This window comes from Peromyscus maniculatus, chromosome 2 (genome assembly GCF_049852395.1).
Source record: "Peromyscus maniculatus bairdii isolate BWxNUB_F1_BW_parent chromosome 2, HU_Pman_BW_mat_3.1, whole genome shotgun sequence".
In the NCBI taxonomy this organism is placed as follows: domain Eukaryota; kingdom Metazoa; phylum Chordata; class Mammalia; order Rodentia; family Cricetidae; genus Peromyscus; species Peromyscus maniculatus.
In genome coordinates, this window is record NC_134853.1 from 122,430,663 (window position 1) to 122,445,145 (window position 14,483).

Below are 14,483 nucleotides of genomic sequence, written 5' to 3' on the forward strand. Positions count from 1 at the left end.
ACAAAGCTGTGTAGATAGACTTGACTGAGAAGAATAAAATGAATGGACTAAAGAGCTTGGTGTGCTTAGATTCATTCGACATCCCTCAGATCAATTTTTCACTGCTGGTAGTGTCTCTTCTAGAACTCTGGGAAAAGACTCTAAGGGGCTGGACCTCTATAGTCTTTGTTACAAGGTAACCATCTTCTGTGCATTTCTATATTTTTATGCATTTCATCTTAAAACATGTCTTAATTTTTTTTTTAAAAAAAATCATGTTAAAATCATTTGCGATCTGAGTCACCTTTGCCTCTATTTTCTGCTTATTAAAATCTGTTTCCTCAGATTATGGAAAGCAAGCTTCTAATAGCTCAGTCAGTGTATTCTCTGACCTTGCAAAGTGACATGGATAATGTTCTGATGAGGTTTTCAGTGAACCTTTGTGCTTACAAAGTGGAGATAATCATTTTTCTTATGTATTACACAAAGCTGTAGGGATGAGTCAATGAATGAGAAAGCTTTCAAAAGGATACTATTGCTTTATAGAAGTATAAAGATGGTTAATATTGCTGTTTAAGTTACTATTATATGATATTATTTTTAAATTTCTAGTAAAACCACTACCTCCATCTAGTGTGAAAGCAGAGATTACTATAAACATTGGATTATTAAAAATATCTTGGGAAAAGCCTGTCTTTCCAGAGAATAACCTTCAGTTCCAGATTCGATATGGCTTAAATGGAAAAGAAATACAATGGAAGGTACCTTTTACTTCTAATTGTTTTCCTCTCCATTCTCTCTCTCCTTTCCCCTGCCTCTCTGTAAATTGGAGCCTCTCTGTAGCCCAGGCTAGCCTCAAGTCACTCTATAGCCCAGGCAGCCCTCAAAGTCACCCTGTGGCCCAGGCTGGCCTTCAACTTGTGAACTTCTGATGCTTTACCCTCCCAAGTGCTGAGACTACTAAAAGCTATTTAAGTGTTTTATGAACATACATTAATTATACTTAATAATGGGTTTCATTATGATATTTTATATACATATATATATAATTATTCTGATCATATTCACCCCCTCTTACCACCTCTTATCCCCCTACTGCTGATCCCCTTCCTCTTCCAAGCCAGTCATTATTCTCCATTTTTGGTAAGGAATTTTTTCACAGGAACATGGGCAGCTTACCAGTGGCTATCACTGAAAAAAATGTCTCATCTTCCCCCCACAACAGTGAAACCCTCAGGGATAAGTGGGGGCCCTGTGAGCCCCTCTCCCTTCCATAACCAACCTCAAGCAGGTCTCCTGTAGGTAATCACAGCTGCTGAGAGTTAAACGTGCCACAGCATCTTCTAATGTTCCCGAGTTTCATTGCTTCCCACTGTCACCGGCACACAAATAGTATACTCTCCTGCACTGTGTAATTACTTTCGTTACTTAGATCGGTGGTTCTCAACCTGCGGGTTGCAACCTCTTTCCCAGGGGTCACATATCGGATATTTACATTATGACTCATAACAGTAGCAAAACTACAGTTATGAAGTAGCGATGAAAATAATTTTATGGTTGGGGGTCACCACACCATGAGGAACAGTATTAAAGGGTCACAGCATTAGGAAGTTTGAGAAGCACTGACCTAGATTGTCAAAGTCTAATTCTTGTAAGGAATAAAAGCATACTTGACAGGGTGTTTTCCCAATGAACTGTTCTGTGAAATAGAGATTGCCTGACTAACTAGGCTTGGGAAACCCTGCCTCATTGCACCTTTCTGGGGTAGAGATGCAGTTTATGACATTAAAGGTTTGGAGAAGGCCTTCATTGAAGAAATATTTGCCATATTTTATCCTTTGTTTCCACACTCATTGTTCAGGGACCCACACTTTGCCTAAGCTTCTGATATCTTTCAGTATATACATGCATGGAACATTTGGAAAGAGGCTACTATTTTGTTGTTGTTGTTTTGTTTTTTGTTTTCAAATCAGGGTTTCTCTGTGTAGCAGTCCTGGCTGTCCTGGAACTTCCTTTGTAGACCAGGCTGGCCTCGAACTCCCAGAGATCTCCCTGACTCCCAAATGCTGGGATTAAAGGCATGAGCCACCATCGCCCAGCTCAAAAGAGGCGACTTTTATCACACAATCGTAGAGTTGAGTGTGCATATGAGAAGTTTTGTGTCAGTTTTGCAGGGGCAGCTTGCGAAGAATGGAAATGAAAGAAACCCTGATGATATCATTAGCACAATGACATCAGTTGTGGTGTATACGAGTCTTATCCCCTTGATTCTCTAGAGAGGAGGGCCCATTTCTGAATTCTTGTCTTTATGGTGGAGAGAGGATCAGAGGACAAGGATTAGCAGTAGGGCAAGAGTATTTTTGGAATTGACCTTGCTAGTGCAATGAGACAACCAGGGAATGACCAGATGTGGGAGGCAGCACTCTCCTGACTGGCCAAGTGTCATACGTTTTTTAAAGTGAGAACATACAACATCACTCCGTCTTACATTTGGAATCGTGTTAAGGTTTCAAATAAAAGAGCACTTCCGGGCCCATAGGAGGCACGTGTGTTGACAGCGTGGTTTCTGTTACAGATGCACGAGGTATTTGATGCCAAATCAAAGTCTGCCAGCCTGCCAGTGCTGGACCTCTGTGCAGTCTACGTGGCACAGGTTCGCTGCCGGCGGCTGGATGGACTTGGGTACTGGAGTAATTGGAGCAGTCCAGCTTACACACTTGTCACGGATGTGAAAGGTCTGTGAACATCTGTTAATGGTTCTTGAAAGTGCAGAAGCATGTGCTTCAAATGTGACTGAAAATATTCCTTCCAAGAACATGTGTCCAACTTGGGCTCCCTGTCATTTGCAGTTCCTATGAGAGGACCTGAATTTTGGAGAATAATGAGTGGCGATGTTACTAGAAAAGAGAGAAATGTCACCTTGCTTTGGAAGGTATTTCTAATTTCGATCTTTTATTTTATCCTGAAGTTATGTTTGTCTATTCTTTGTTAATAACACAGTCATTATTAATCTCACAAATGACCCCAAACCTTATGTTTTAATGCATTTTGGAGACGTGGCTGCTCAGAACTAAGCATCTGGAGTTCTGACATAGTCAGGAGCCTTTATAACTTTCTCAGGTCAATTATAATTGTGGACTTGCTATTCTGGAAAAGTCTTGGACTCTTTGGGTTTCATATTTGTCATCTGTTTCAGGGTAAGATCGCTAAATGATAAGTAATGTTGCTTTAAGTCCACAATTTGTTTTCAGTTGAATCCTGAACAATGTAAACATGGATTTCCCTTTGCACTTTAAGCACATGAGATGTAAGAGAATATTTGATCTGTGTGATGGCATAGGACGAGTGTTTTCTAGAATGAAGGATGATAAACTTGGAAATGCCAAAACATCCATTCTTCTGAAGAGTTGATTTCTATCCCAAACAAATAATTTCAGGAGTAGATACAAGCTTAAGACTGACTTAGGAATAAAATACATGAGGTAGGCAATGGTATGTTTATTATGTAAATGTGAAATTAATTTTAATCCTTAAGAGGAAGAAAGTCAATGTATGTTTAAAAATAGTTTCCTAGCCGGGCAGCGGTGGCGCACACCTTTAATCCCAGCACTCAGAAGGCAGAGCCAGGCGGATATCTCTGAGTTCCAGGCCAGCCTGGTCTACAGAGTGAGATCCAGGATAGGCACCAAAACTACACAGAGAAACCCTGTCTTGAAAAAGAAAAAAATAAAAGAAAGAAAGAAAAGTAGTTTCCTGATCTATATAATCCCTATATAAAAATTAGGGTATGTAAGAGTTTGTGGTTTGTGTACACTTAGTTTATAATTCTAGTTACTATATAATTTTGTTTACATGGTAATGCAATTTCTAAACTGTCTTCCATTTCAACATTTTTACTTGAAAGCAACATTAATAATTGACACTAATACTTGTTGGATAATGAATATTTCTTCAGAGGAAGATGGGCAGTGATATTGCTCAGACATTGGAAGGGGTAGCCATGAACAGAATCTAAGTAGCTTGTCTTTATATTCTCGTAGCTCTAACAACTACCCTGTGGCCCAGGATTCGGTCACCTTCTCTCCTTCCTCATACTCCATCATGCCCTTTAGATGAACAATGACGTTTCTTTCTAGATAGTGCCTATGCTTACCTTATACCTGACTCCCATGTTTCCTCAGTGATGTAGGCTTGTAGAACTTTCTATAATGGCAAGAACAGTTTGTGTACGCATTGTACAACATGGCAGCCACCTGTGGCTTTATGGCTTGAGTTGGATCCAGTGTGATACATTTTCACTTTTGCTTAATTTCATTAACTTAAACTTAAATGGTTACAAGTGTCTAGTGGCTGTCGTATTGGATAGTAGAATGGTATAGATTCCTCAGCGTTGATCTGAGGGCAGGGATAACATCTTTACTAGCCTGCGGTCTCTCAAAGTACTTGACTGCCTTTCCTTGGATGAACTACCCTTTATTTAGCTCAGTTTCTGTCTTGTGTTGCTTCCGTTTCCTAACCTGAGCAGTAGGTCAGTGATTCCGGTTCCTGTGTTAGTCTGTGTTGCATCACTAACAAAGTCCATGTGACAAACAGCTTATAAGAAAAAGAAGGTTTACCTTGGCTCAGGGTTTCAAAGCTCCATGTTATGTTGGTGGCGTTGCTTTGGGACCATCATGGTGGCAGCGCATGTCTTAAGAAACTGACTCTCTCCCCAGTGGCAGCAGGGACATGAAAGAGAACAAGGAGAAAGAGAAGGACCCCAACACGCCTTTGGAGGGAATTCCCCTAATGACTTCACTCCTTTCCACTAGGCCTTCCCTCCTAAACTCTGCACCTCCTCCCAGCAGCGCAGCTGGTGGTAAACATTTATCACCAGGCTTTGGGGGAGATATTTATGAGCCAAAGCACATCACCTCCCTAATCCAGGTTCTAAAGCTGGAGTAAGATTTCCTAAGAGTATGCAGTCTATCCGATGCATGTCCCTCAGAGTTACAGGGTAAGTGCACGTGCATGGAAAACAAGTTCTGAATGTCTGGCAAGGTGGCTCAGGCCTAAAGACACTTGCCACTAAGCATGATGAGTCTGAGTTTGATCCCTGGGACCTACATGGTGGAAGAGGAGAACTGTCATCCACCATTGTACTCTGACCTCCACATGTACGCTGTGGCAGACACACACACACACACACACACACACACACACACACACACACACACACACATACACACTAAATAAATAAATAAATAAGTAAATAAACAAACAAATAAATAAATGTATTTTAAAAGGTAAATAAAAACTATTTCTCTGGCATTTTTACATGTAAAACTTTTTGTAGTATGCTTTTCCGTCTGACTTTCTTTGGGGGACTGCCAGCCCATAAATAATGACATGGAGATTTAGTATTAATTATGAAATTTTGGCTCTAGCTTAGGCTTATTGTCAACTAGCTCTTATAACTTAAATTAACTCATATTTTTAAATCTACATTCTACCATGTGGCTCAGTTACCTTTACTACGTACCGGATGTCTGACCTCTTCAGTGTCTCCCTGGTGTCTCCCGCACACCTAGATTCTCTTCCCAGCATTCCTCTCTCTTCCCAGAAGTCCTGCCTGTTCTCTCCTGCCTAGCTATTAGCCATTCAGCTCTTTATTAAAAGAATCACAAGGTACCTTAGGCAGAGACACATCTTTACAGTGTAAACAAATATTTTTCAATAACTTTCTTTTAGAGTAGTTTTAGACTTATAGAAAAATAGCAAAGAACATAGAGAATTTCCTCGAATCCCCACATCCTGTTTTCTCTATGAATAACATCTTATATTAATATGATACATTTGTTGCACTTAATTAAAAAATCCTGATATCATTGTAACTAAAGTTCATAACTGATTCCTATCAAGCTAGAATTTTTTATAATTTCTCCCAAATATTCTGACGTTTGCTAATGATTAGATAGCCAAATGGGGTTTGGGGTACAAAGTACACATTTTTAAGCAACATTTTGTCGTGCTAGGTTAGGTCCACATACTACCTCAGGACAGGTGACTCTTGCTAAGATGGCATTGGGAACTGTGTAGCCTCTCACCATACGGTGTTTCTCTCCTTTCCTGTGTTGTACTTTTTGGAATGAAGTCACTGTGACAAGCTACTGCTTGAGGAATGAGAGCTAAATTTCTGCTTATGAGTGGAGAATCTATAAAAATGACTTAGAATTCTTTCTCGTGGCAGATTTTTATGTTGCATCAAATTTATTTATCCAGTTATTTATATCAGTGAGGACTATGGATATTTGTTTATGGGTAATAATCAAATATGGGCTGAGCATTTTTTGGAGGCTTTTGGATTTTTGGAATATTTGTGCACTCTTTACCAGTAAAACATTTCTAATCAAACATCTGAAATTCAAAATGCTCATAGTTCTGAAACTTCTTAGGTATCATGTTAGCACTTTATGAGTTTTGGATTGCAGCACCACTGGATGCCAGGTTGAGAGATGCTGAGTCTGAACTTTCTTTCTTTTTTTTTTTTTTTTTTTTTTTTTTTTGGTTTTTCGAGACAGGGTTTCTCTGTGTAGCTTTGCGCCTTTCCTGGGACTCACTTGGTAGTCCAGGCTGGCCTCGAACTCACAGAGATCCGCCTGGCTCTGCCTCCCGAGTGCTGGGATTAAAGGCGTGCGCCACCACCGCCCGGCCCTGAACTTTCTTAAGACATCTATTTTATTACATAGTTCACTTTTCCTCTGTCAGTCATTAGAGCTTCCTTGAACTGAGCCATGTCTCTGACCTGTCCCCATCATTTGAGGTGTGACATTCAAAATTAAAAAAAAAAGATTTCTACACTTATTTATTTGTGATTTGTTTATTGTGGAGTGTGTGGACTCTTGAGTAGCCCTGACACATGTTCTGACTTGGGACACAAATTCTGACTTGGGAAAGACTGTCAAGAGAATGAAAAGATCATTGCAGCGAGGGCACTGCAGCTTCAACAAGAGGAAAACAAATATCTCAGCAAAAATGTAGACCAAATATCTGGCCTACATATCTAACCAAAGCAGACCCACAGGCGGCGAATTAAAAACATGAGAGGTGTCTCAACATTGTTTGCCATTGTGGAGGATTTACAAAGTAAAACAGCAATGAGGTATGATTCCACATCTATTAAAATGGCTGATTTCTTTTCAAAGACATTTGAAATTGCTAATTGAGAATACAGAGCATCAAGAAACTTGGTTTGCTGCTTGTGGAAATGCAAACTTGTGCAGCCACTTTGTAAGCTAAATGTAGCCTTGATGGATCATCATGCTCATAGATGCTTACTTGGGAGACTTAAAAAACTTTCTCTACAAGAAAACTTGCACATGAGTTATTCAGACCACTGTATTCGTAATCATTGTTACAGAGTGAGACTCTTCAGTAGAAAATGAAATGGTAGGCACACAACACTACACACTTGCCCAACCCCGAAACTTCATAGGACAAAGAACAAACCTTAAAATATACAGATTTTTTTTTTTTAAAAATCATAGACTGGAGGATTCCAGGATAAAATACAGATTAGGTTATGGCTATCACAAGTATATGAAATTACCTCAGTGTGAGTGGCAAGGGAAAAGGCTTAATTAACTTTGGAAATGAGTCTGAAGTGTGAAAGATGGAGGAGGCTACATAAACATTTTGGAGTTGTGCATTTTTTTTACAGGGATGTAGGCTAGTAGTTATTATATCAGTGTATGTCTGTCTTGGAATGGAAAAATTAAGATGATGGATGGGGCAGAGCACAGGTTTTTTTCTCTGCTCTCCCAGGGAGCTCCAGACTAGGAAGAGAATCAGCCAGAATGATTCTCATCATCATACATTGGAGTTAGAGATCAATATCAGCTCATGTTAAGCACAGGTGGGTTCTTATAGACATATTTAGAGATATGTATATGTACAGGGGTCAGTATACATGCATATATCCTTGATTTTTGTAAGCTAAGTGGGCCTAAAAGTTAAGACAGTTCAAAGAAGAAAGAGTGTTTCCAACACTATTATTCCGTCAAAAAAAACCAGGACTGAGAGAAATGTTCCTTTCTGGGCTGGAGCAGTAAATGTACAGGTGACCCACGAGCATCTTTTAGTATCCTTGATTTTTTTTTTTTTACTACTGGATGAAAAAAATAAATATTAACGTACCAAAATGACATGGGTTTTTCAGATGAAATAAAACTGGTATATTTTAGAGACTTTTTCTTATATCTTACTTCCACCCTACTACTGCCCACGAGGTTCCACCCCCTGCAGAATACATGCATGCATCTTTTGGAGTGTGTCTCTGCCATTTTTCACTTGGAGACACTTGTTCTAATCTGTGGTGCAAAATCCAGATCTTTGTAGCTTTCTAAGGGATTGGTAGCATTTAATTTTCCCTGCAATAGGTAAAGGTGATTATTTGGAAAGGGAAGGGTATTCTTGGACTCTTTAGAATGAAAGAGCATGGAGCTGGCATGTGTTTTACACAGGAATCTTTCATAACACAGTATTTTTTTTTTATGTAGAAAGCTATGGGACAGAAATGCCCAGGGCCACACAGGATGCCCAAATAGCTTCTGTTATTTGTTAACTTTCAAGGTTTTGTTTTGTTTGCAAAAACTCCTCTTGCTCTAGATAATCTTCCAAGCACATCCTAAGGAGAGCAGTGACAGATTTACTTGGGTTCACAGAGTGATGGTAACCATCTGAGCCTTTGCTTGCTAGTTAGATGAGGAAACTTCTCGTCAGTCTTTCTCTACAATGGGGTGGACATTCTTAGTATTTCCTATGTATTTTTCATATTTTGAATGTCCTGACTGTGTTCTTACTTCACTCCCCTAGTCCCTGGGTCCAAAGAAAACCATGAGGAGGGAGAAAATGTCCCTGTGTGCTGCATGGCTCCTAGATATGACCATGCCTCCTGCACCGCGTACAGTTTCAATCCCGCCCCTCTCCGACGCCTTAGTACTAGATTGAGCAGTGCCTGCCTTGGTCTAACTCCTGCTTCCTGGTGGGAATATAATCAGAACTCTATGAGCTCAGTTGGTATAAACGCTGTGGTCCATGCACTAATTCATTTTTGTGTTTACTCCAGCCCCTGATGAAAAATGACTCCCTGTGCAGTGTGAGGAGGTATGTGGTGCAGCACCATACTGCCTACAATGGGACGTGGTCAGAAGACGCGGGAGATCAGACCAATCTCACTTTCCTATGGGCAGAACACGTGCATACCGTTACAGTTCTGGCCGTCAATTCCATCGGTGCTTCGCTTGCAAATTTTAATCTGACATTTTCATGGTCAATGAGTAAAGGTAAGAGATGCTCAGAAGCAGGCTATTGGCCTATCTATTTGTTTATTTTAGTTGTTTTTATGGTGGTCCATACAGAATCCTATTATTATTATCATCATCATCACTATTATTTTAGACTCACTATTAAATTATGATGTGGCCTGCTTGCATGGCTTTTTGTGTAGCACTGCATCTACATCACTCCTGCCCCTCTCCTTCCCTCTCCCCTCCAATTCCCCCCTGTACCCCCTTTTAAAATTCGTGATCTCTTCTTTATTATTAAATATTAAGCACACACCTATATAATTTACTAAGTCTCTTTAGCTTTGCTCACATGTCCATGTGTCCAGGGATGACCACTTGGGGGATTAGTTAACGTGTGAGGGAACTCATCCATGGAGGAGACTGATTCTTCCTCTCTGAGTGTCCACTGATCACCATCTTCATCTAGGGGTGGGTGTAGGGGGCCTTGGAGTTAGCACAGAGCACACTCAGATACCAAGTTCTCAGCACAAAGGAGATTCATTACCCCAGAGGGATAAGGGGCAGGGGGCTGGGCGGACTGCCTCTGGATTGGACGAAGACAGCAACAGGTGGTTCTGCTGTGATCGTTTTTTTAAGGAGAAAAAGGGAAAGTCTGTGCTAGGATGAGTTGGCAAGTCCTGATTGGACATGTTAGCCAGTGTGGCCAAATAATAGATCTTGATTGCGGGACCTCTGTGTTTTGATAGCTGGGCTTGGAGTTTTAGTCAGGCATAAGGAAGTGGCCAAATAAGGGAAGAGACCTTAGGGCCTAGCTTTAGGAATATAATCTCGTGGTTTAGCAAGGGAGAGGGAAGGTTGGTGGGCAAGATCCGCCAGAGCCATGATTGCCATTCTTGGGCCTGTTAGAGAGCCCTTCACTGGGACCCTGTGGGATTTCCTCTCTCCACATTGGCATGTCAACTGGTGTTGACATCATGCTGTTCTTGTTCAGGCAGCGATGTTGTTTGGAGTTCATGTCTAGGGGACACTAGCCAAGAGTAGATGTCCCGAGCCTGTGGCTCCTCCACTCTCTTGCCTGGCCTCTTCCGTGATTTTCCCTGGGCTTCAGGTGTGGAGGCGGCAGTGCAGTGTATCAGTTGGGCTTGGGTACCCCTTTTTAGTGTGTGACCTCTGCACAGCCCTTCTTGTCTAAATCATCCTCTGAGCAATCCAGGATATTTTCATATTTATTCTCTGTGTGAAAAATACATTGCAAACCAGTTTTGTTCATCTGCAACAGAATATTCTAGTAAATCTAATACTGAACCTTTTTGAAACAATGGAGGTGAGTCACTATCCTTCTTTAAAAATTAGAATGTAGAACATTTTATATATATTATTAATATTTTATTACATGTAGTATTCTATAAGTACATACTATATATACTATAGTATATATTTATATGTAGTATATTTATAGTGTATACTTATATGTAAAATGCTATATATTTTAATAGTTGCATATTAGTTGCTGAGAGTTGGAAACTAAGTGGACTTTATTTCCTATGAGTAGTGAACATCTCACCTTTTAATTAATGTTGTTATATTTGAATATTATGAGCATTGATACTTCCTTTTATGAAATATATTTTAAAGTTAGTTAATTTTTGGGGGGATGCACATGCCAGAGTATGTATGGAGGTCAGAGGACAACTTGTGGGAATTGGTTCTCTCCTTCCACGTGTAGGTCCCCAGAGATCTAACTCAGGTTGTCAGGTTTGGTGGCTGGTGCCTTTACCTGCAGGGCCACCTTGCTGGCCCAAGATCCGCTTTCAATAGGAGCTTCTAATCTGTATTTTGTATCAAAGATACCATTTTAAATGGAAAAATACTCATTTCTGGTGTCTCTACCAACTTACTAACATTTCCAAGGGTCACTTTCTTCATGAAGTATTTGATTATTGTTTAAATATGTCCTATCTTTTTTTTTTTTTAAGACAGGGTTTCTCTGTGTAGTTTTTGGTCCCTGTCCTGGATTTCACTCTGTAAACCAGGCTGGCCTCGAACTCACAGAGATCCACCTGACTCTGCCTCCCGAGTGCTGGGATTAATGGTGTGCACCGCCACCACCTGGCTTCCTATCCCCTTTTTAAAGTTCAGAGCACTTTCTAAATTTTTTAAGATACTTTATTATTTTTAATTAAAAACATATTAGTATGCTTATATCTTTGTGGGTGTGCATGTGTGATGTGTATTTATGGGCACCCATAGCACAGCATGTGTGTGGAGGTCAGAGGACAACTTAGTGGAGTTGATTTCACCTTCTACCTCTATGTGGGTCCTGGAGATTGAGACAGGGACTCATATGGCCCCGGCTGGCCTGAAACTCACTATATAGACCAGTCTAGCCTTGAACTCATAGAGATCTGCTTTTCTTTATACCTCTTAATGCTGGGATTGAGGGCATATGCCTTCATGTCCTACCAGGAATATGATTTTTTGAAAGAAAGTAAACAGGAACTTGATCTTGGGGTTGAGGGTAGAGAAACCATCTTGAGGAAATGATATTGATTAGGAACTAAATTTCCTCCCACAGATTTGGGGTGGAGAAGTCTTAGCTTCCAGTAGATACACACCTGGTCAAGTTTTCACAGCTCAGGGAAAGAGATGCAGGAAGATCAGGGTGGCTTCTGCGTGGACAACAGACACAGCCGAAAGTGGGTTGAGACATGGCCTGTGGGGCCATGCAGGCATGATAGGAATGGCCTCCTCAGATGCAGAAATCTACCAAGGCTTTCTGAAGGGACTCTGCGGAGGGCAGTTTTTTTGTTTTTTTTTTTTTTTTGAAAATGTCACTCACCAGTGGGAGAGAGAAGTGTGTGGGAATCGGAGAGTTTGGTTAATAGGCTCGTGTGTGGTTCCAGCTGAGAACAATTTTGACCTCACCAAAATTCCATGTTTAGATTTGAGGTCGAATCGTTTTTCTTCTCCACATCATAAACTTCCTCGTTCTGATGGTATGAGCTCCATGACGTTGGTAGAAATTGTCTGCCTCCTCTTCCTTCTCCCTGCATCTGGTTATTTCTCAAGGTCATTAGTAAATTTTCCTTAATCTTGAATTTAGAATAAATTCCTCCTCTTCCCCTCAGTGAGTGCCGTGGAGTCACTCAGTGCTTACCCCCTGAGCAGCAGCTCTGTGATCCTTTCCTGGACGCTGTCACCTGGGGATTACAATCTACTCTACCTGGTGATTGAATGGAAGAATCTTAATGAAGAGGATGGAATGAAATGGCTTAGAATCCCTTCTAATGTTAAGAAGTATTACATCCATGGTATGTTTCCAGTACTTTTTATGGGTTAGTTCGACCCTGTAGATTGGGGATTTAGATAATAAAGTGGATAATGACGACTTCCAAATGCAGACACCAAGTGCTGCCAACTGAATTATAGTCGTGTTGCCCGATCAGAATGTTTGCTGTATTTCTGTGAGCGTTTTTCTTTTATGTTTTACACAGATGCAATCAGATGTCCTAAACCTTCTCCCCAACCCTTTCTGTCAGAGTATGTGACGATCGTATAGCCTTTTATTCTAAAGTGTACCTAAGGTATTTATTTAGTTGAGTTCATGTTGCTTCCATCTTACTTTTTAATGTCTTCTAAGGTCTAATGCCAAATCCCCCCTACCCCTACCTCAGTCCCTAATTATAATGTCACTAAGCAGTGAGTAGAAGAGCTAGGCTGGAAGTCTGAGGACTTTGGACCTCCTGACCTAGGTCAGGGTAATCCCTCCAAGAGTAGCCAGTTACCCTAAAAGGTAAGTATATAGAAGAGCAACAACTCCAGCAGAGCCAGAAGGAGGTTGAGGAGGGAGGCTGGGGGCTGCCCTGCTTTTACACCATCTAGAGGATCCACATTTTTCTTTCATTCCCAGTACCTTGAACTTAGCCTCAGGCTAAATGTATTTATAAATGATGAGCAGGGGACCAAGTTCATGATCACTGCTGTAGGTGGTTACTCCATCCTATAAGTCAGAGAGATGATGGATGCAGGCTCCTCAGAGCTTTGCCTATTATGGGCTGCTGGTCATGTGTCATTAGTATCTATGAGAATCATTGCCAGATCTTTCCTGAACCTTGCTGTGGGGATCACCATTCTCCACATTATTGAGATCTCCAGATAGCACAAGAGACTCCTCAGTCTCCATCCCATTTGGTGTGTGTGTGTGTGTGTGTGTGTGTGTGTGTGTGTGTGTGTGTGTGTGACTTCTGCAGGCTACTTTGAATGGGAAGAGTAAGTAAGCTAAATTCACATAGGAAGAGAATCTCCCCTACCCCGAGGATGATAGGAGTAAGGAAGAATACCACTATCCCAGAGTAGGAAATTCAGGAGCAGAAGAGAAAATGTCTTGAACTTGAACACACTTGGCTCTCACTGAAGCATGCCCTTGGAAAACAAGTCATTTGTGTTTGAGGAAGAGTTTTTGAACACTTATTTGAAAATCAGTTATCATTACTAGCAAAATTTGGAGTGTTTAGGTTATTTCTGAAATCCATTTAGCCATCAAGCCTATCCTTAAATAATGAGTAGTGTTGGGACAGCATAGCCTGTACTCTTCTATATAGGTTTCCTTCTCAGTTAACATGAAATTTTACTGTTTTTTTTTTGTTGTTGTTGTTGCTTTTCAGATAACTTCATTCCCATCGAGAAATATCAGTTTAGTCTTTATCCAGTATTTATGGAAGGAGTTGGAAAACCAAAGATAATTAATGGTTTCACCCAAGGTAAAAAATAAATAAATAAATAAATAAATAAATAAATAAATAAATAAATAAATAAATAAATAAATAAGTTTTCTTTCTTTTTAAAAAAAAGTATTTGTGTATGATGCATGTGCTAGCACTGATGCTCTGTACATGTGCCCCATACCCAAGTGGAGGCCTGGGGGCAACCCCTGGGACCCCTCTCCTTCTACTCCAGGTTTGGGGCTTTGAACTCAGGTCATCAGACTTGCATGGCAAATGCTTTCCCCGCTGAGACCCTACTTTCCTGTCTCTATATGTTTCCTATGTTATGCTATCACCAGACTGATTTCTTCCTCATAGGATCAGGGGAGATCTGAGATGTGTCATTGGGTTGTTCAAGGAAAAAAAAAATTTTTTTTGTTGTCTGAAGCTGTAGAGTTAAATTCACTGAGCACATTCTGTTTGGATTACTGCACTCACCCATATTTTAACTTTT

General features: G+C 40.5%; 1 protein-coding gene across 9 annotated transcripts in view; it reads left to right on the plus strand.

Annotated features, from left to right (window-relative positions):
- Lepr (leptin receptor) overlaps positions 1–14,483 on the plus strand; it is a 97,931-nt gene that overhangs the window by 66,007 nt on the left and 17,441 nt on the right. For 8 of the 9 annotated variants that reach the window (XR_013049246.1, XR_013049247.1, XR_013049244.1 and 5 more), the window contains exons 11-16: positions 592–740; positions 2,555–2,714; positions 2,829–2,911; positions 9,086–9,302; positions 12,395–12,577; positions 13,931–14,026. Coding sequence is in view for 4 of the 9 variants with exons in the window: in XM_006998025.4 (XP_006998087.2) it covers positions 592–740; positions 2,555–2,714; positions 2,829–2,911; positions 9,086–9,302; positions 12,395–12,577; positions 13,931–14,026 (888 nt within the window). In the remaining 5 variants the exon portion in view is untranslated. Of the gene's footprint in view, positions 1–591; positions 741–2,554; positions 2,715–2,828; positions 2,912–9,085; positions 9,303–12,394; positions 12,578–12,760; positions 12,851–13,930; positions 14,027–14,483 lie in introns of those variants that run through there. The other variant, XM_076564579.1, reaches the window with a different exon arrangement.